Below are 22,126 nucleotides of genomic sequence, written 5' to 3'. Positions count from 1 at the left end.
AAAGGACCTTGTACATTATATATCATATGTGATAATGGATCTTTGAAAATGATATAAATGCCTGAACACAGGATATCAATTAGATCTTGTTGCTTCTGTATGATAGCATTCGCAACACTTTGGAAATCCTAGTCAAAAAAGTTAGCTTAAAGAGTGTTCTGCATAATGCTAAGTAGAGTTTGAAATAGTATTTTCTATAAGCTGCTTTGAAATATGTGTATGTATGATTTTCATGAATGTGAAAAGCAGACCCCAAAGTTAGTAGCTTTCTATGCTAAACTTAACAGTTTTTATTTTCTCTCCAATTTTTTCTGTATTTTCATATTTTAAATATCATATTGCTTTATTGAAGCAATAAGACTTTTTTTCAGTCTTATAAAGATATTTTAGTAAGCAGTTTTGACCAAGAAACCCCATCTCTGGATTGTGTATAGAGCTCAGTAATAGAACCTTTTCCTTGCATCTATGCATCTGTCTGTAAACTCCTGGCTTGGTCTCTAGTAATAGAACCTTTTCCTTGCATCTATGCATCTGTCTGTAAACTCCTGGCTTGGTCTCTAGCCCCACACACATAAGCATGCACACGCACACTCATTATCACACTTTTTAAATTGATTTTATTGAGATATCCATTTTTCTCTGCTCCCCTCCCTTCCTCTCCCCTCCTCTTCTACCCTCTCCCATCGTCCCCATGTTCCCAATTTACTCCAGAGATCTTGTCTTTTTCTACTTCCCATGTACATTAGATCCATGTATGTCTCTCTTAGGGTCCTCATTGTTTTCTATGTTCCCTGGGGTTGTAAACTGTAGACTGGTTTTCTTTGCTTTATGTCAAAAAGCCACTTATGAGTGAGTATATATGACAATTGTCTTTCTGGGTCTGGTTTACCTCATTCAATATGATGTTTTCTAGCTCCATCCATTTGCCTGCAAATCTCAACCTGTCATTATTTTTTTCTGCTGTGTAGTACTCCATTGTGTAAATGTACCACATTTTCCTTATCCATTCTTTGGTCAAGGGGCATTGAGGTCACTCATACATTTTAATTATTTGGAAAGATACTTGAAAATTAAAGCTTAAAATTATATATTTCTTAGTCATAGTATTTATTTGTATAGCTCTTGATTTTAATTGGATGGTTAATTTATGAAGCAAAAAATATTAGTATTATTTATCAAAATATAGTCTAGATGATAAATTCATACTATATTTTAAACTTGTAGCTTAGAAACCAGCAGAACTGAGGACCACTGCTCAAACTGAAGATCATGTGTTGTTGACCTCCATTCATGGGCTTTCTTCCCCAAGGTCATCCAGGGAACCTTATCCTGACCAGTGTTGCAGTGAAGGAGCGCTGTCCCCATAGTATTATGTATTTATTCCTATGAACAAAATCACTGCGAATTCAACTACTTTATCTTGATGAAATAGATACTGTTTAAAGTATCTGGATAATAAAAATTCATGCCTAGTTTATTTGTATATTAAGCCAAACCACATTTTAAAACCTAAATAATTGCTTTAGGAATTTATGCTGGGGTTATAGAGATGGTTCAGCAGTTAAGAGCATTTGCTTTGGTTCCCAGCACTGATATAGTGGATCACAACCTTCTGTGACTAGTTCCAAGGGATCCAGTGCCCTCTGACTTAATCTTTGCATACACCAGGCACACATGTAGTATACATACGTACATATAGGCAAAACACTCATATATATGTGTATATATATATATATTAAAGTAAATGAATCTGAAAATCATTTTAAAAATTAAAACTTAAAGCCAAATTTATGCAAAATGCAATGAAACTGACATTATTTCAACTTGCATTGCCAACATTAGGCTCTTCTCCAGGGTGAAGACAACTGAATATACTCAAGAATATACTCACAAACAGTGTTTGCAAAGTAGTGCTGATTCAATCTTGTTTTCTTTTCCTTATGTGAGAAAATATTCAATAAAAACAAAAACCAGCAGCTTTCTACCTTTTAATATAAAAAGTGTTTGGAGGACCATTTTTTTAAAAATATCAGGACCATGTGAGCTTTATTCCTTTTTACTTTTTAAAAAATAATAGTTATTATTTGAAAATTTCATACATGTGGACAATTTTAATCATAATCATCCATCTTTCTACCCCTCTCCAACTCACTCTGGGACCCACAAACCCTTCTTTTTCTCAGTTTGATGTTTTCTTTCCTTTTATTTTACTTTATTTTTTTATGTGTAAGGTTTCTGTCTGTGTATACATCTGTGCACCACATTCATACCTGGTGCCTGAGGAGACCAGAAGAGAGCATCTGACCTCTTGGAACTGGAATCAGAGATGGGTGTGAGCCACCCTGTAGGTGCTAAGAATTGAATTCAGATCCTCTTGAACAGCAGCCTGCCCTCCTGGCTTCTGTGCCAATCCTCTAGCAAGGATGTTTTCTTTTTCATTGTTATCAATATTAGTAACATCCAGTTATTGCTGACCATGTGGAAATGATGTGGGGCTATCCAGAGGCAACTTGTTAATAATAGCCACATGCCCAAAGAAAAGTAACTCTCCCTCCCTCTACAGCCATCAAATGCCACTAGCTCCTGAGCAAAAAGTTCAGACTCCGGAGCCCCTCCCCCACCCATACTGGAGTTTTGACTGCCTTAGTCTTGTACAGGCAACCACACTTGCTGGGTGGATTTTGCACCAACCATGTCCAGAAGACAGCATTTTAGAGTAGTTTTATCATCTACTGGCTCTTAACATTTTTTCTACCCACTCTTCCTCAATGTTCCTTGAACCTTGGATGGAAGGAGGGTCATAGAGAATATCCATTGTGTGGCTGAATATTTGCAACCCCTTATTCTCAAGACTTGGACCAACCATGAGTTTCTGTCTTAAGCAATTCTCACTGCAAAAGAAGAGTGTCTTTGACCAAGGGTAAGAGCAGCTTACCTTTTATAAGTTTATATCTGTAGATATAAACATAAATATTGAGAAGCTAGTTTGACAACAAGACCATTTAGTATTGCATCAGTAGGTTCCCCCTAGAATCCTAGTCATGGCTTGTTGACCAAATTACAGTACCAGCCATGGAATCCATTCTGTGGAACAGCCTCAGATCTGATCAAAAGGGGTCACTTTCCCCTATAACAATTATGCTACTACTGGCCAATGGGTACCAATTGCCTGGCAGGTCAGCAGTTAGATCCCTGAGACTCACATGATAGAAAACCATCAACTCCGGAAAAGTTTTCAAAGTAGAAAAAAAGGGCTCATTGAAGTTTAGTAAATCATGTGAAAACTTCTGGTTGATGAACTTATGGCCACTTTCTTTTCTCTTCTGAAGTCAGTGCTGTGGCTCAGCAAGTCTTGTGGAACTGTTTAATTGAAGATCCATCAACAGTTCTTCGACATTTCTTGGAAAAATTGACTATCAGCAATAGACAAGTGAGTTGCTCTTCCTTGTCTGTAGCTGTGAGTATGGGTTCTGCTGGAAGCAAGCAAAGGACTCGACAGTGTTGGTGTGTGATGTTAGTGTACTCTGATGTCTCCTAATAGGTGCCTTTTATGTAATCATATGCAATATTCATCTTTGCTAATACAGTTGAGATTTCTCTGGCTTTTTTCCATGTGTGCATGGTACATTGCTTGGTAACCCCAAGACTTACAAGATTCTCAATATTTTATACAAATATTAAATGAAGCTTGATGTTTTTAGGGTTGAATACATTTACAGAATTCTAGTCATTTGGTAGCCTGGAATGCTAAGGGGATTATTCCAATATGTTAATGTTCTCCATCACCTGGAAAGCTAATTTACCAGAACACCTGTAAGGTGTTAAATAAAAGTCATTTTCTGGACAATAAGAAAACAAACTGATGATTAAAATGATTTCTACTGTGATTATATTCACTGGAAGATTGAGTTTGGCTTCTGGGAAGTGAGGTTGTTTACAGGCATTTCAACTTATCTTTCCTTGGCTTCATTTTATCTCATTGATTTGAAGCCTAGGAAACCAAATTAGGGAAGTCAATTAATCTAGTGCTCATAGTACTTTCTCAGATTAGGTCTCTCCCCACATTCCCTTTCCACCTGGCAGCCATGACAAATGCATCCAGTGAAATGCACAACCCTTCCATGATTTACCAGTTACCTGTAGACACAGTGCAAAGTTGTATTTTAAAATAAAATGGTCTGCTGAGGGGTGATATTTATATGTTATCCATAAAAGAAAAGTAGTCCTGCTCATTTGCATAGTAAGAATCACATATAGTATCAGTATCTATGGATTGGTTTCTGCTCTGCCATGTTAAAGTGGTGAACGTAATTGAAATTAACTGAAGGGCAAAAGTTAGGAAAATTCCTCTCTTTTCAAGCAGTTAGTCTCTGACAGCATGGCTGTGTGAGGGCTGCTGTGTGGGGGCTGACGCGTCTGCTTTTCTTTTAGGATGAGCTAATGTACATGCTGCGCAAACTTCTCTTAAATATCGGAGACTTTCCAGCTCAGACATCACACATCCTATTCAACTACTTGGTGAGTATCAGCAGCTAATAGATTAGAAATGATTTTTGGTAGGATTTAGGAACATGGAGAAAGGAAAGTGGAGATCCCTCCCCAATAAATTCCTCATAATTGTATAATTGAAGGGGGGTTGGCAGAAGTTTCCACTTTTAGTATGGGGAAAGCCCTGCCTGGCACAATCTTTGGCGTCCAGTGGACCCTCAATAAACGTTATTTTCTTGGTCCTCCTTTCAGCATTACGCAACTTCCCTACATTTGTTAGTTCATGTCATTTTTAGTCATCCCAACACACACACACACACACATGCTAGAAAGAATGGTAAGTGTAGGTTCCATAGCAGCTCTTATGCTTTATCATGATCCAACAGCTTCTCTTTGGCCCCTCCCAGACTTCCCTGCTCTTTATTCAAATTCTTCTCCTTAAAACCTTAAAATGCATTTGACTATGCATTCTGTTTGGATACTGAGGCATGTTAACTATTCTCAATCCAGGCAGACTGACGGACAAATAACTATCTTTGACCTTTTCTTTCTTTGTGTTAAAACCGTTTCAGCCACATGAATACACGTCTGTAGCAGCGTGATAAACAGCTCACACCACAAATCTACAAGTGTGGGCAATGTTTGTAATCCCTTTATTGTGTCTATGACAAATTTGGTCTTCCTTCTCAGTGTCTACTCGTTGGCTGCCCAGGAAAAAATAAATATCTGATTCACATGAAAGCCATCTTAGCCAAGGGCTCTCTGCTGTCCCCTGATTAACGCCACTGGAAGTTTTAAGGAAGCATTTGAGCAAAGACTACAAATGCAGGGATGATTTAGTTTTAAGAAGAAAATTCAAGAAAATGAAAACTGGAGTGTAGGAAGAACATGGCTCTGTGCTTGTTCTTTTGACTCAGGTGGGACTAATCATGTACTTCGTGCGGACTCCGTGTGAGTGGGGGATGGACGCCATCTCTGCCACACTGACCTTCCTGTGGGAGGTAGTCGGGTATGTGGAGGGCCTCTTCTTCAAGGATCTCAAGCAGACGATGAAGAAGGAGCAGTGTGAGGTGAAGCTCCTGGTCACTGCTTCCATGCCAGGTAATCCCTAGGTCTAATTATATGTGTATATTCTCCTTCGGAAGATTGGGACTTTTTCACTCACAAGAAAAATAGAGTTCCAACCACTCATATTGAATGCACTCAAGAATTTTTGTTTAGAATAGTCAGAAGGAGTATAATAGTCCCTTCAAACAGTCAGGAGTTGTAAGATGAAAAGGCAGATATTTAAACAGAGTGCCAGGAAATCAGTCCTTGAAGAGTGGCCAAGGTTAAAGATTTATGTAAGTCTATCGCAGAGAGTAGTCGAACTGAAAGCCATTGTGAGTGAGTTTTTGGCACTGCCATTTGAATGGCATTGTTTCTACAGCAAGGACCCTCGGCCTTTGTAAACTCAATGAGAGGAGGCTTTATGAAAAGCTGGAAGAGGGAAAAACAGGAAGAGGGAGAAATAGGAAAGAACGCAATGGGTGTCGTCAACTCTCAATGCAGTTCCTCTGCTCTCAGCACAGCTTGTCTGTCCTTGGGATGAAGATTTTTAACAAAGCTTTATCCTTGTGTGCAGACTATTAAAATATACGAGGATATGTGCATTGAAATGAAGAGAAAGGCTAAATTATGCAGAGGTGAGAACACTGGCTCCAACAGCAAAAAAAAAAAAAAAAAATCCCATGTTAAAATCAGCCCTGCCATTTAGTAGCCTTATAAGTAGAACTAGCAGTGGAAAAATAAAATCATTTCTCATGCTTTCTTTCCATGTATGTGATATTTAAATGTGATTCCTAACTCACAATTATGATGAATGCATTAGTTTCTGTTTATGAAATACTTTATTGAAAGACCTGATTTGTGATAATCATCCAACAGGGATAGATAATTACACATTTGTATGCTGTGTAGTTGGGATTTTTCAATGAAAAAATGTCATATTGTCACTAGTACTCTTAAAAACTGGTTATGTACCTAGTTTGAAGTCAGTCTGGGCTGGATAAGACCGTATTACCTGTTTCAAAAGCAAGCAAATTAAATTAAGAAGAACTTGATAAGCTTATTGATACTATTTCAGTTTTAATGTTTCATGTCATGACTGCAAACTTCCAGGAAGCCCTATGTTCAGAGTTATTTTTATTTTGGGTAGGTACCAAAACCCTGGTGGTTCATGGACAGAACGAATGTGACATTCCAACCCAGTTGCCCGTCCATGAGGACACTCAGTTTGAAGCCCTGCTGAAGGTGCGGAAGTCTTTTTGACAGATTGTTATGTATGCCCATGGCCTCCTCAGTAAATATGCTTTAGAATTATAATAAATGGCACTTTCTGTATTCAAACTAACATATCCAATTCTTCACTCTCTAGAACCCCCTCTACTGTTGTACACTTCTATAATTTCTGCCACTTTTAACTGACATTTTAGCTCTGTGTTAAAGCAGGCGAAATTGGGCAGATTCTGTCTCAAACAGCAGCGTTGCCTTTGGATTCCCAGTTCCCCTGAAAGCTGTCGATTCCAGTTTAGAAACATTCGGCATTACTGTTTCAGTTTTTTACTGGGCCTCACAGAAGTAAATTCTAGCCATCAGCTGATGTAATACCGAGAACAATCTATATAGTACAAAATCACTGATGACGCAGGAAATATATCTTAGAATAAATCAGGCAGACAAAAAAAGAGCTTTCTAATGTTTATAAGAATCCCCCTCAAAAGGAGTGCAGTTGGCTGCTACCTGTACCTGCAAGGCTTTTACTGTAACGTAATGAATATCCAAGGACTGTAACTCCACTCATCTGGAGTCTGGAGTCTGCATTCTTAATCATCTTTCCTTACTGGATAAGAATGGAGCCCAGTTCTGGACCCTACTATAAGTAGAAAAGTGGAGGTGGGGGCATGACTTTTCTTTCAGACTTCTTCGAGATCCTTTGAAACTATCAAGCTTTTGACACCACCCATTTGCGTACTTGCCTTGGAGGGTGGATACCAAGATTCAGTCAGTGTGTCCCCTTCCTGGCTTCACTACAGCCAGTGTAACATAAATCACAGGACCTCTCTAGTCAGTTTCTTTTCCATTAGTAGTATCATATTAGTTTGACCATACATGTTATCTACATGGAAGACTCTGGAGCCAGCCTACATAAGCACTAGATACATTATAGTTAGGATTATTCTTAATGTGGTTACTAAGTATACTTCCCTAATCTCATGCCCAGGAGGTGCCACTGACCCTTCATAGTCTGTCACTCAGTCTTTGGACACTGTAAGACTAGATGACTTATTTTACCAGCCTTTACTATATTACTTTTAGATAAACATATCCCTATATGTTCTCATGGCCCTTCAAGAATTACCTTGTGTCTTTCTAGCATATTATCTACCCACCAGGTATTACAGTCTTGGTAAACATTTATAAAATTTGTTGATATTGCTCTAGGAGTGTCTAGAGTTTTTCAACATCCCAGAATCCCAGTCAACACATTACTTCCTCATGGATAAACGATGGAACCTCATCCACTACAACAAGGTAAGTCTGCGGTCATCATGCCCAAACCTTGCCTAAGTGCAGCTTATTACTGCTGAGGCATCACTCATTCAGTTATATGCATGGTCACTTGGGTCTCTTGGATTTGGACCAACTGATTTGATTCTATACCTTAGTGCCCCATCTGTAAAGGGAAACTGATTAGAGGATGTGTGCCGGGGTGGCTGTCATCATTGGAGGAGATAGGCCAGGTTGAGCTCTTAGCCAATCATCATGGTTGATATGGGTGAACATGTCGTATTTTTATATTGTACTGACAGCTTTTCATTGCTGTGACCACATACAATATAGAAGAGAACTTGGAAGGAAGGGTTATTTTAGCTCATGGTTAAAGTCAATCCACTAAAGCCAGGAATGCATGGTAACAAGAGCTGGAGGGGGCTCATCAGTCCCATAGCATCTGCAGTCAGGAAGCCTAGCAGGAGTGCCTGTGCTCAGATCACTTCCTCCTTTTTCTTCTGTCCAGGTCCCCAGCCCATGACATTAAGTTGACAGTGAAGACTAACCAGCCCATGTATACAGTAATGGCAACCATGTGCCTCTTTGGAATTTTAGCCATTTTGGTTTTCTTTCCCTTACTTTAAACATGATGATGGTGACTTGATTTAATAAACAAAATGACACTTTAGGTGGTCCCCAGGCTTACTTTAGGTTAACCCTAAAACACCCAGTAATGAGAGTAGATACCCAGACTAGGCAGAGTGAAGGTTTCCTGAGAAGGGGATATTGCCTTCTTTAAGATTCTGTGAAAATAAGAAGTGTCAGGTAGCAAAAGCAGAAACCATTAGAAAATAAGTAAATGTTGTGTCTGCCTGCCTTTGGATAAATAGGAAATGAAAATAAAACGTAATTTGTATTGAGCGTTTTTCTCTCTGTGTAACCCACTGCAGACCTATGTTCGAGACATTTATCCCTTCCGGAGGTCCGTATCTCCACAGTTGAACCTTGTGCATATGCATCCAGAAAGGGGGCAGGAGCTCATTCAGAAACAGGTGCTTAACCACACCTCTTTATTCTGGGTCATGTTGTTGGGCGGGGGGGCGGGGGCTGCACACACATTACCAGCCTTGAGATTCTGCAGTTCCATCATGATCCTGTCTTCTGATAGTGGATGATAGACAACGTTGCTCAGTAGGTTGTCCCCTCACATATGCAAGTTTTATGAATTGGATCCTGGTGCATAAGTTATTCAGAGAAACTCATATGGAATAATATTATGAAGCATATAATAGACATACAGTAACTTATTAAAGGCTAGTTTCTAGGGTTTTCATTTCACATTTTTATAAAGTGGTATTGAAGGAATACATAGGTGGCATATAGTGGTATATGATCAGCAACCCTGGTACTGAGAAGGCAGAGGCAGATATGGTGTTCAAGCTCACCCTCAGCTACATAAGGGTTTCAAAACTCTCATGAAATCCTTTCTTAAATAAAAAAAAATAGGGGCTGGGAAGATGACTCCATGGGTAAAGAGCTTGCTGTGCAAACATACGGACATGAGATCTGACCCCAACACGCATAAAGAGTTCAGAGTGGTGGTATGTATCTGTACCCACAGTGCTGGGGGGAGGAAGGTGGAGCCACAGGGCTCCCTGACCAGCCAGCCTACCTGAAATAGTGCGAGCTAGGCTCAGTGACACCTGCCATCTCTAGAAATAAGGCTGAGCATGACAACGCGTGAAGTTGACCTCTGGCAAGCACACCTGCATACTCTCATGTCCCACGTGCACACAAAGTATGCATGGTATAGTGTGTATACTATTTTTGTTTTGTTTTGTTTTTCGAGAGAGGGTTTCCCTGTGTAATAGTCATAGTTGTCCTGGAACTCGCTCTTGTAGAGCAGACTGACCTTGAGCTCATAGAGATCCACCAGCCTCTGCCTCCTGAGTGCTGGGATTAAAGGCCACCACCGCCCAGCTAAATGTGTAGCCCAAGCTGGCCTCGAACTCAGATCCTCCTGCCTCTGCCCCTTCAGCATATCCTACCGGTCTGCACCACCAGAGCCAGCCATTATTAGTATAGTGACTTAAGTCAGGTGAAAAATAGGTAAAAATATAGTGAGTGCCTCAAAATAGCACCAAACTAAAAGCCGGAGATCTAGAGTCCATCCGTACTGTGCAACTGACTAGGACCCTGAAAACAGAGCAGACACAGCCAAACAATCTAATACTGGAGAGCAGAATAGCATTCGCATGCTTGGTCTCAAATCAGACTTTGATGCTAAAGAAAGTCAGCAATCTGCATACAGAACAGGACTTTATACACAGTACCAAAATTGATAATTTTCTCAATGTAGTTCTAATGCTTGTGTATTAACAAACTTATTTTTAAGAAAAATACATAAACAATAATTCAAAGATACTTGATCAACTCGTTTTTTCTGCACACATCAAGGAGGCTACTACTTTTTAAATTAAAATATCATTCATGAGATAAATGAGGATGGTATATCATTAGAAGACATAAGTGATACTACCATTAAGATTAAGATTGCTACCATTAACTGCTCAGTCTATTGCCAAGAATAAGGCGCTGGCAAAGCTTGAACAGTGCCAAAGAGCGCCTCCCCGAAATAACCATAGCATTTCATTTTGCAGCACGATCATCAAAAGCATGGTCAAATATGCTGCTCCAAGAGCGTGTGTGATTTTTATTTCACAGTTCAAAGACTGCTGTAATCGGGGCACCACTCTCTACTGCAAGCTGAAACTCTGAGATGTCGAAATTCCCCAGGGAGATACAACATGGAGGCTTACGTTCTAGGTCAGAAGTCTCTGCAGCAGCTGCTCATTACTCAGGAGCTTCCTAGTCCTAGTCCTTTGTCAGTGATTGACAAGAGCAAGAGCCACAGAGGTGTGCCTTCCAAACTCTAGAACAAGCGGATGTCTGGGGCTGTCAGCTTCTGTATCAATAGCTTGTTCCTAGATTCCTTTTTGTCTTTTTTAAAAAGACAAACCCAGAACTGCCAGGAAACGTCTTGAGCATCTGTGGAGATGCAGTGGCGATTGCCACTGAGTACCAGCTCCTGTCAGGGAAAGGCTTCCGTGTTGTGACACCCACACAGATGGGGCTCTGTATAGTTCTCGACTCTCTTGACAGTCCCTGATCTGTGCTTCTTTAGGCCACAGCCCCCCCTGAGCTCAGTCAGCTTCGAGACTGAGAGTCCATTAAATATTGCTTATTGTTTCTATCTGGTATAAACAGTTCTTCCTCTTTCCACTCCCCCCACCCCGCTTATTTCACTCTATCAGTCAGGTTTGGTACTGAAGATCTCCAGTGTCTTCACTCTGCAATCTTCAGCATCCTAATTCTGCTCTGTGTGCTCCTCCTAGGTGTTTACCAGGAAGCTGGAGGAAGTGGGGCGAGTGCTGTTTCTCATCTCCCTCACCCAGAAGATCCCCACAGCGCACAAGCAGTCACATGTCTCCATGCTGCAGGAGGATCTTCTCCGGCTGCCCTCCTTCCCCCGGAGTGCAATAGACGCGGAGTTTTCGCTCTTTAGCGACCCTCAAGGTACTGCAGGAGGAAAACCATTCCTTCACACCTTTTTCTCATGTCTGTGTTTAGATCTGACCACTGGACACCAGTGGTTCTCAAACCTGAGTATACACCCGAGTCAGTTGGAGGTTATTTCAAATTCAGAATGCTGGTGCCCATCCTCCAGCTGCCAGTTTCAGGGTGGATCCCAAACTCACATGTCTAACACACTCCCAAGGGCTGCTGGTGCCGCTGGTGCCGCCTTTCCAAGCACTGGCTTTGCAGAGCAGTGTTGGTGACGGATTGCAGCAGGTGAAGGAAGCAGGGAAATGATGTTTGAAGGGGAATTCCTGCACGGCTGAAAGGCTCCCCCCTCCACATGCTGGATCAGGCACAAACCGCATCCAAGCACCTGTTTTCACAGACGCTGCTATTAAGCTGGAAAGAAAAGCTAAAGTGGCTGCTCTCTGATGCCCGCAGAAAAGCAGCCGTTCATGTCCTTGCAGGTGTGATTTTTTTTAAAAAAATTTCTATTTATTAGATACAAATATTTCAGAGATTATCTAAATTAGAAATTAAGGTTTCAAAACACACTTAATACAAAATGCTAATTAGTGGGAATGACATTGAGTATAACTTTTAAAAACAACAACAATCTGTTTTTTATTTTACACACCAATTCCAGTTCCTCCTGCCCTCTTTCTGTTCCCCACCATCACCCAACTTCCCCCAACCCCATCCCCCCCCATCTAATCCTCAGAGAGGGTGAGGCCTCCCATGGGAAGTCAACAAAGTCTAACACATCACCACCTTGAGGCAGGAATGTTGCCCTGGAAGGTCTCCCTCCATAGAGAATTAGCTCCAAAAAGCCAGTTCACCACTAGGGATAAATACTGAGCCCACTGCCAGGAGCCCCACAGACTGCCCAAGCAGGTGTAATTTTTAGGAATGGAAAAGGGGAAAGGGATGAGATCTGCATTAGAATGGGCTAGGATGCCTGCAGTGGAAGGGGGCTAGAGGGCAAGGGAGAAGGGACAGGAACAAGGGAAAGGGGGAAGGGATATTCGTCCCAGGGAAACAAAGGAATGCCTCTGAATAGAGAGGAGACGGAGGTGGCCCATAGGACAATGGCTGTTTATAAAAGGAAAATTAGGAACCCCGTGATAGGATGAGGTGTTTAATGTTAATTGGACATGTTGATTGGTTATGCCAAAGGGGGCTTCTGACTTCTGGACTTCAATACTTTGTTCATTGGACCTTGGTAGTCAGCCTCAGGAAGAAGTAGTAACCAAATAAGGGACTAGACCTTGGTGACTGGCTTTAGGAATGTAATCAAATGGTTTTAGCTATGTAGAGAGAACTGGGGAAGAAGGAGAAGGCCTGGAAGAACCACACATTCCAGTGGACTAGTGTCCCTTCAGTGTTACTGCACGGGAGTCCCTTGAGTAAGCAAAACACAAGGTGCAGTAAGAAGATCAAAGGGAGGCCAAGCTAGTCCTGAGTGACACAGATCAGAACAGTGTTCCTCCGGGTGGGGAGAAATGCATGAACTGCTGGCAAAGCATGAGGGAGCTGTAGGAAGGACACAAATGAGCCACCTAGGCCTTGAGGTTTTATTACTCTGTATTGTTGCAAAACTCGCTGAATACAACATTTAAATTCTGTTCATTTCAGTGTAACTTATGCCTGAAGTGAGGCAGAGTCAGAGACATAGCAAGAGACCCAGCTAAGAACCTTACTTTGTTATCATGGTTGATTTAGGACAAGCCACTTAAATTACCATCCCTGGGCTTCAGGGTTCCTGACAGAAAGGGTTCTGGTCTAAATGGTGATAAGAAAGCCAGATGCTGACCCCAACCCTAACTGTTGCCCAGCCAGAGAATGTCTTTCAGCAGTTCATTTAACAACATGATACTGCAAATGCCTGTCCTGGCTTGCCCAGGCTTAAATAAAAGAGGTTGTTGGTGCAGATCCTTAGATGGAAAAAGTGTCCTGCCCATGCAGGCAGCATCGTGCTGGGAAACCATTCAGCGGTAGGTTTTCTGGAGCTGGAACAAGCAAATGGGAAATAGTTGTGCGGTAGCCTGCTCATGCCAAGAGGTCTGGTGCCGGACTAATTCTGTCTCCGCTGCTTCATGTTTCCACAGCCGGGAAGGAACTGTTTGGCCTCGACACCCTTCAGAAAAGCCTGTGGATCCAGCTCCTGGAGGAAATGTTCCTGGGCATGCCTAGCGAGTTTCCCTGGGGAGACGAAATCATGCTTTTTCTCAATGTGTTCAATGGGGCTCTGATTCTTCACCCCGAAGACAGTGCTCTGCTCAGGCAGTATGCTGCCACTGTCATCAACACAGCTGTGCACTTCAATCACCTCTTCTCTCTCAGCGGCTACCAGTGGGTTCTCCCCACCATGCTGCAGGTGCCTGGCATCCCCTCTCCTAGCTACGCAAGGAACCCAGCCCACTCAGACCTAGCTGTCCAACAAGTTAACTCCTTTGTTACAGCAGAAGGCACCCACTGAAATCCCCACATGAAATTTCAAGAGTTGACACTATTCTGTGCTATCCTGAGATTCTGCCCCAGAGTTGGGAGCTGGGATACTCTTCCCGTGTTCTTTAGCACAGTGACACCCAAAATGTGGCATCTGGAATAGCAGCCTCAGAATTTCCTAATAGCGGCCAAGAAATTCACTCTCCTGCACTCCGTCTCAGACTCTTGAATAAGAAACTCAGTGGTGGGAACCCAGCAGTGTGTGTCTTTATCAAGCCATGAGGCAGGGCAGCTCCTGTACACAGTGAGAGGACCTCTGGGCTGCCCTTGTGCCAGCTGGACAGCAGACTTTTCTGCCATGTCCTCAGTTTGAAGAGGAATATTTAGTGCCATAAAGTTGTGTCCAAGGGTTTGGAGGAATTGACTTTAGCAGGATTTTCTGTTTCACATGCCCAGTGTGCATCTGGCTGCACTTTGGACTAGAGTACCAAAGATAATTCGGACAAGACCTGGGGTTAATTCTTAGCTGCCTGTTTAGAGGAAGATTTTAATGAACATTATGAAAATAGCATGTTTGTACAAAGCACAATCTGTTTCATCCAATGATAGCAAAAAAATTGCTTTTACCCCAAGACTCTCTGACTCATTTTTAAGTAATAGCAATTTTTTCTTTTATCAATTACCAAAAGTAATTACACTCATTTTAAATTGAGACAATAAAGGGATGTTTATGTTTTGGTGATGCTGAAGCATGCATGGCAGCCCGTATATGGCAGTTCTGTTAAACTTGTTCATATTGGATTTCATGGTCTAAGTTGAGGACAACTGACCAGGTCTCTTCCTGAAGAGGGCACCAGGTCTCATTACAGATGGCTCTGAGCCACCATGTGGTTGCTGGGAATTGAACTCAGGACCTCTGGAAGAGCAGCCAGTTCTCTTAGCCACTGAGCCATCTTATGTTCCCTGAAAATCTATACGCTGGCATTAAAATAAAACTACATAATACCATATTCAAATTTGCATCCATTTTTCAAGTAATAAAGATCATTGTGTGAATTTCATATAGTTATTGAACTTTAAAGCGTCATTTGAAATAATTACACTTCCACTGTTTTGGGATTTCCTCTTACCCGGCTCAGAATGGCTGAAGATCTAAAAGGAACAATGGCCGTGCTGGCGTGGATGTGAGGAAAGGCAACATTTACTCACTGACGTGAAAAGTGCAGCCTGGTGGTCCCTCTGTGGAAATCAGATTCCTAAAAGAACTAAACATAGATCCACCACACAACCCAGCTGCATCTTGGGCTGATGCCGAAAGAATGCTATATCCTACTGTAGAGACGCCTGCTCATCCACTCTCTCTGATGCTCTATTTGCAATAGCCAAGGCGCAGAAACAGCCTCGGTTTCCATCAACTGATGAATAGCTGATAATGAACATGTGGTTTATTTACACAATGCATGTACCACAATTCACTTAACAAGCTATCACTTTATAATTCATTTAACTTACTTCAAGTTTTCCACTATTACAAATGACCTGCAGCATGTATTTTTAGGTAAATATCACGTCTATTTCTCTCACTGAAATAAATGTCTAGTCTTAAGTTTCCTGGGGGAAAATATATGTTTGGTTTATAGGAATCTTATGTCTATCAGCGAAACACCTCAAGAAAGCTGATGCTATATTACAACCCACCCTATAAACTTATAGAATTAGCCCTTTTCTGTTTCCTATGGGAACACTTCCTCAGTAAGCGATACTTCTCTGTAGGTATATTCTGACTATGAGAGCAACCCTCAGCTGCGTCGAGCCATCGAGTTTGCCTGCCGCCAGTTCTACATTCTCCACCGGAAGCCCTTTGTGCTCCAGCTGTTCGCCAGTGTGGCCCCTCTCCTGGAGTTTCCGGTGAGTAAGATCGAGAGAATAGTGAAGACCAATCAACTGAAACGTTTACAGGCCACAGCAAGGGAAGAAGTGGGCATCACTTGAGTTTGGGCAGAATGCAGAGGCAGCCCGAGATACCGCAAGGCTCCAGAGTGGCATTTGGTAGATCCCTGAAATTCTGCACCAGAATGTCAGGCACAGAATTATAGAAGTTGAATTTCACTTAGATATTGTGATGTATATTTGAATTTATAAATTTTGAAGTCAGGCATATTAGTGCTAAGGTAGCAATCAATAACCCAAAAGTGTTTTTGTTGTTGTTGTTTGCTTTGTTTTGCTTTATGTAGGATGCTGCCACCAATACCGGGTCCAGCAAAGGAGTGTCAGCTCAGTGTCTGTTTGACTTGCTGCAGTCCCTGGAGGGAGAAACCACGGATATTTTGGACATTCTAGAGCTGGTTAAGGCTGAGAAGCCCCTCAAGTCACTAGGTAAATACAAAACTGTCTCTGGCATCCTTTTTTGCATAGCAATTGTTCAAATAGGTATTTGTGTGTGTCTGTGTGTGTGTGTATATACACACAAACTAAAACAGTTATCTAATATATGCAACTAATTCAAAAAATAATAAATGGAACAATGTTAAATGTTAAGTGAGTAGGTTTTTTTTATTTTCTTGTCATAAAATTCTCGTAAATCTGCAGAATGAGGAATCCTCTTCTGTGAAAAGCATGCTGAAGTGTGTCTCAGTAGACCCGCACTCCAACAGTTTAAACCCAGCAATTCCAGGGAAATAGTCTTCGAGAATGGTCCTTTGTTATGTAATGAACAGAATTAGATATAATTCAAAGGTAAAGCTTTCTCTTCTACCTCATGTTGTAATAGGCTGCTAGTTTATTCCCGGCTATTCAGCCCCAAAATAATCACATAGAAACTATATTATTTAAATCACTGCTTGGCCCATTCGCTCTATCTTCTTATTGGCTAACTCTTTGTTTGTTTGTTTGTTTGTTTGTTTTTTGTTTTTCTTTTTGTTTTTCGAGACAGGGTTTCTCTGTAGCTTTGGCGCCCATGCCTCCCAAGTGCTGGGATTAAAGGCGTGTGCCACCACTGCCCAGCATTGGCTAACTCTTATATCTTAATTTCTCCATTAATCTGTGTTTCCAGCAAAGTTTCAGCACATCTGTCTCTAGCTGTAGCTCCATGGCTTCTCCCTGACTCTGCCTTCCTTCTCCCAGCATTCAGTTTTGTTTTACCTGCCTAGCTAAGTTATGCCCCCCTATAGGTTCAAATCAGTTTCTTTATTCATTAATGGTAATTACAGCACATAGAGTGGAATCCCACACCAACCTCCAACAATTAAAATACCTTAGTACCTTCCATTCAGTAAGTCTGTTAAAACCTCCCTTATTTCTTTTTCTTTTTTATTAATTTTTTCACTTATTTTACATACCAATCCTCTCCCTTCTATCTTCCTGTCCCCTTCCTCCACCTCCCATCTATCCCCCCTCCCCCCATTATCCAGTGGTTTAAATGCAGGAAGCAGAATTTTGTTCTTTCAGATGAAAAAATTAATAGTTTGCAGAATTCAGGAATAAAATCTAAGTGATAAAAGAATTTTGGTAGCGATGCACTCTGTTTCTCACAGAGCCACCCGTTCTGATTGTGCATCTTTGCAGATTTTTGCTATGGAAACGAAGACCTGACTTTCTCCATCAGCGAAGCCATCAAACTCTGTGTCACGGTAGTGGCTTACGCTCCTGAGTCATTCAGAAGGTAATCACAGCCCTTTTCTCTGTCTCTTGTGATAAAAAAGTATAGCAAGGAAATAAAACTGAATAAGAAAGGTTATGTTTTGCATATCTTTCTGTAACATCTTGGTGAGTAAGCATCTAAAAACTAAATTTAGAAGATTTTTCATAGCAGAAGTCCTGAAAAATATTGTAAATCATCCTGAATTTGAAATTCCCTGATTTGGAATTCTGTGCAGAGGCTAAGATGTTTACTCCTGATAAAAAAAAAAAATATTTTCCACTTATATAATACAAGCTGTTAGAAAACAAAATTTTATAACAGACATTTAAACCATCTGTGAAAACTGCCTCCGAAGACTAATGAGAACTGTTTGGTCAAAAGTGAGACCTCAGCCCCCTGATACCCTATATCCAAAGACTTTGGGGTGTTTGGGTTGGAAGCGTCACCCCAACCCCCTGGGAGTTTCCTTGGTTGGGACTCCACTTCCAGAAAAGCCCGCCAAGCCTTACCCCTCCCCAGGGAGGGTCAGGACCACTCCCACAGGCTATTTAGGCTGCCGCTGAGAAAAAGAACACGTGGTTTCGGGTTTTATGTGGGCCTCCCCTCACCCCCATCACGCTTTCCCACCATCTGGGAGGGCTGCAGTAAAGATGGGCATTAATTAGGTCTAATTTGGCCTGATTGGAATTATTTGCGGCGGCAGAGAGGCTTGTCCTAGGATTTCCTAACAAGAACACGAAGGGCAGCGATATACATCTCGTGTTTTATTTTGCCAGGAACATGGAAGCCAAAGAACTCAAATGAAAAGTGAGTCACCCCAGTGCCAGGAAGCTGGCTCTTGTCAGATACATATGTTCCATCTCCTCCTCACAACCCTACCACACGGGCACACCCTCCAGGAAGAGGGACCAACCTCATTTTGCTCACTTTGTCTCTGTACATTTGCTCTTCGGATGGGTTTCTGCGCTCTCCCCAGAACAGAATAAAGGACCAAGAGGTGGCCGGGATTTCTCTTAATTGAACTCTTCTCGAAAGAAACATCAGGAATGGATAAAAATGTAACCAGCAGTCTCAGGTTTTTGTCATCTCTGATGAGGATTAGACATTAAGCCGAAAGTCAGGCAGGCTTTTAAGAGAGGAAAATGTGCAGTCTCTGGGGTGATAGACTCCCACTGCCCTGTTCCTCCTGCAATACCCTGGCTCCAGGAAGCACTCCAGGGTGGGTGCAAACCTCACATTGAGTTCATTCTGTCTGAATGCAGAAATGCTTTCTGTCTGCTGTTGTGCTCTAAGTGTACACAGTGTTAGTCAGATGCCTCAGACTCTCATTGACCCTAAGACCCATGTTCCCCCAGTGGTGAACTGCCAGCCACACAGAGAGCTACCAAACTTGACAAAAAAGAAAAAAAATCCTTCCCCTTAAAAAGTTCTCAGCAAGTACATGAAATTCTCTTTCAAATTATAGCTCCGAGGGGCCCACCATCCACTTCCCAAATAAACCACATAAGGAGTCTTATTCTTACTTATACATGCCTGGCCTTAGCTTGTTTTGTTTCTTGCCAGCTTTTTAAATGTTTTCCCATCTACCTTTTGCCTCTGGACATTTATCTTTCTTACCTTTTTTTTACTTCTTTCTCCGTGGCTGGCTGGGTGGCTGGGCCCTGATGTCCTCCTCTCCTTGTTCTGTTCCTCTTCTTTCTTGTTCTTCTGTTTATATTCTCTGCCTGCCAGCCCTGCCTATCCTTGCTCCTCCTTCGCTATTGTCCGTTCATCTCTTTATTAGACCATCACATATTCCAGACAGGCACAGTAACACAGCTTCACAGAGTTAAACAAATACAGTGTAAACAAAAGTCACACACCTGAAAATAAAATTCCCCTAACAAGAGGGCTTCTTGATACCTGAGGAGAGTGGAAGTTTCTTAAGTAGCTGTTTCCTGGGATGTCCTTACTGAACTTCCATATTTGTAACATCAAGTCCTTGTGGTACTTGAATTATTTCCTTTAAAAACGTATTTAATTTAAGGATAACACTCATGTAAATAGTTCGTAAAAATTGTATTTCTATAATTGAGTGCATGTTCATAAAGTTAGAGGCAATGTCTCCTAGGATGCACAGTTTAAGAACTTAAACTCAGTTGGATGAATCTTACAACAAAATATTTATGTTGGAGTTGTACACCAACAATTTTTCATGGTAACTACCGAATTCCTATTTCCTCTTTAAGTTGTGGTTTCTGACCACTTTTACCACACCAAGGGTACACCCCCAGTGAGTAGTGTCTGCTCACTCCAGTAAGGACGTGCTGCCAGGACAATAACAGCAGCAACCAACTCTTGCTATAAAATGATGTAAGCTTCTGAAGGCAGCTTCTTAGGAGAGAATCTAACTTCAGCTGAAAAATCACCCCCAGCACAGTCCTATATAGAAGCTTTACTAGGGAATGAAGGCTTTTATTCTGGATGGTCTGTGGTGTCCTGCCAATATTCTGCTCTTCTTTTGCAGTTTGTACAAATGGCTTGTTCTTATCTCATATGCTTCATTAAGACAGGCTTCCTCACCTGCTATCAAGTGCCTAATTAATAAACGATAGTCAACACGTCCAGCACCTCCACTGCTTTGGATTAGTGTTGCACAGGAAGTAGAATAGAATTCAACATCTCTAGTGGCTTTTCCATGCTCCCGGATATCACACAATCCAATCAGATGTGCCTTGGTTTTCTTTCTGTTGCTTACAGCCTTCAGATGCTCATGGTCTTGGAGGCATTGGTTCCATGTTACCTACAGAAGATGAAGAGGCAGACTTCACAGGTCGAGACCGTGCCTGCTGCCCGAGAGGAGATTGCTGCCACAGCTGCTCTGGCCACATCCCTACAAGCCCTTTTGTACAGTGTGGAGGTCCTCACCAGGTAATCTCTGAGGCAGATATTCACAGCCTAACACCAAATGTGTCCATTGAAAAGATGAGAAAACTGGTTGACTAAATATCTCTAAAACCTGGTGTTTGTTTACAAATTATAGATAACTGCCTTTTTGGAGATAGCTACTCAACCCCTTATGGTTTATTATTGTAAATACTGCCTACATTATCAGAGTATCAGAGAGAGAGAGAGAGAGAGAGAGAGAGAGAGAGAGAGAGAGAGAGAGAGAGAGAGAGATATGATTTTTAAACATATCATTGGAGTAAAACTAGACACAAAGGCCAGGGGCAGGGGGCAACTTTAAGTTCTGCCTACCACACCAAGTCATGGAAAGAGATGACCTTAGTCACACCCGAAAGTTACCACATCAGCATTCAGAACAATAGTTGTCCATAAAGACTTTATCAAGGTAAATGCTCCAACAATCTACATCATCCTTTCTGTGCCTCAGATGCTAATACATAAACAAAATTTTATCAAATACTAAAGGAGACCCAACAGACATTTAGTGAAATCATTTTAATCTTATTAAACATCTGCTTTAAAATACTCACATCCTAATGAAACTAAGCCTAGGTGTGGTTTCACATTATGAGATGATTTCTCAGAACCAGAGTTGTAAACATAAACTGCACTTCATTTCTGAACCCCCCAGACCCGAATAATCACACAGAAACTATAGTGATTAAAACACTGTTTGACTGATGGCTCAGGCATATTTCAAGCTAGCTCTTGCATCTAAAACTAACCTGTTTCTATTAATCTGTATATCACCACAAGACTGTGGCTTACCAGTAAAGTTCTGGCATCTTTCTCCATTGGCAGCTACATGACATCTTCCTGACTCTGCCTTCTTTCCTCCTCTATCTCTGCTTGGACTTTCTGCACTGCTATATTCTGCACTGCCATAGGCCAAAGCATCTTCTTTATTAACCAATGGTAATAAAACATTTTCATAGCATACAGAGGGGAATCACATATCATCTTCCCTTGTCAGTCAAAGGAAGGTTAGAACTTTAACACAGTAAAATTACAAATAACAAAACAGGAATCAAACAAGAATTACACTTACAATATTTAGTCTATTTGTATCTGACAAAATTAAAGAAAATATTCTGTCATCTGTTTTTTCTTTGTGAGTCTAAATTTTCATATCTAGTTTATCTTTTATCATAACTAAGGAAAACTATATCTATCTATTCTTCAACTCCATCAAAGACTCTAGAAGGATAGATTACCTAAGTAAACAGAAAGTGCATTGTAAGCAACTTCCAAAGTTCTAGGAATGACAGAGACATCTCGCTGCCTAGACAGTCACCCAAAGTTCTTTTATAACATTGGGTCATCCATTGTTGAAATAAGAGCTGCAGAGCTGCGTCCCCAGGACCCTGCCCAGCACCCGGCCGCCCCCACGGCTAGCTTAGCTTATGACCCGAAATAATTACACAGAAACTGTATTCTTTTAATTACTGCCTGACCCATTAGTTTCAGCCTCTTATTGGCTAGCTCTTACATATT

General features: G+C 41.4%; 1 protein-coding gene across 5 annotated transcripts in view; it reads left to right on the top strand.

Moving 5' to 3' along the window:
* The window catches only part of Unc80 (unc-80 homolog, NALCN channel complex subunit), a 198,698-nt gene that overhangs the window by 137,152 nt on the left and 39,420 nt on the right, over nt 1–22,126 (top strand). For all 5 annotated transcript variants that reach the window (XM_013351641.2, XM_013351640.2, XM_013351638.2 and 2 more), the window contains 12 exons: nt 3,330–3,430; nt 4,432–4,518; nt 5,406–5,589; nt 6,686–6,780; nt 7,972–8,061; nt 8,970–9,071; nt 11,415–11,595; nt 13,707–13,975; nt 15,820–15,954; nt 16,281–16,422; nt 17,611–17,707; nt 20,426–20,596. In XM_013351641.2, the coding sequence (XP_013207095.1) occupies nt 3,330–3,430; nt 4,432–4,518; nt 5,406–5,589; nt 6,686–6,780; nt 7,972–8,061; nt 8,970–9,071; nt 11,415–11,595; nt 13,707–13,975; nt 15,820–15,954; nt 16,281–16,422; nt 17,611–17,707; nt 20,426–20,596 (1,654 nt within the window). The remainder of the gene's footprint in view (nt 1–3,329; nt 3,431–4,431; nt 4,519–5,405; nt 5,590–6,685; nt 6,781–7,971; nt 8,062–8,969; nt 9,072–11,414; nt 11,596–13,706; nt 13,976–15,819; nt 15,955–16,280; nt 16,423–17,610; nt 17,708–20,425; nt 20,597–22,126) is intronic.

Source organism: Microtus ochrogaster, linkage group LG4, assembly GCF_000317375.1.
Source record: "Microtus ochrogaster isolate Prairie Vole_2 linkage group LG4, MicOch1.0, whole genome shotgun sequence".
Lineage (NCBI taxonomy): Eukaryota > Metazoa > Chordata > Mammalia > Rodentia > Cricetidae > Microtus > Microtus ochrogaster.
This window is presented reverse-complemented; position numbering and strand designations above follow the sequence as displayed.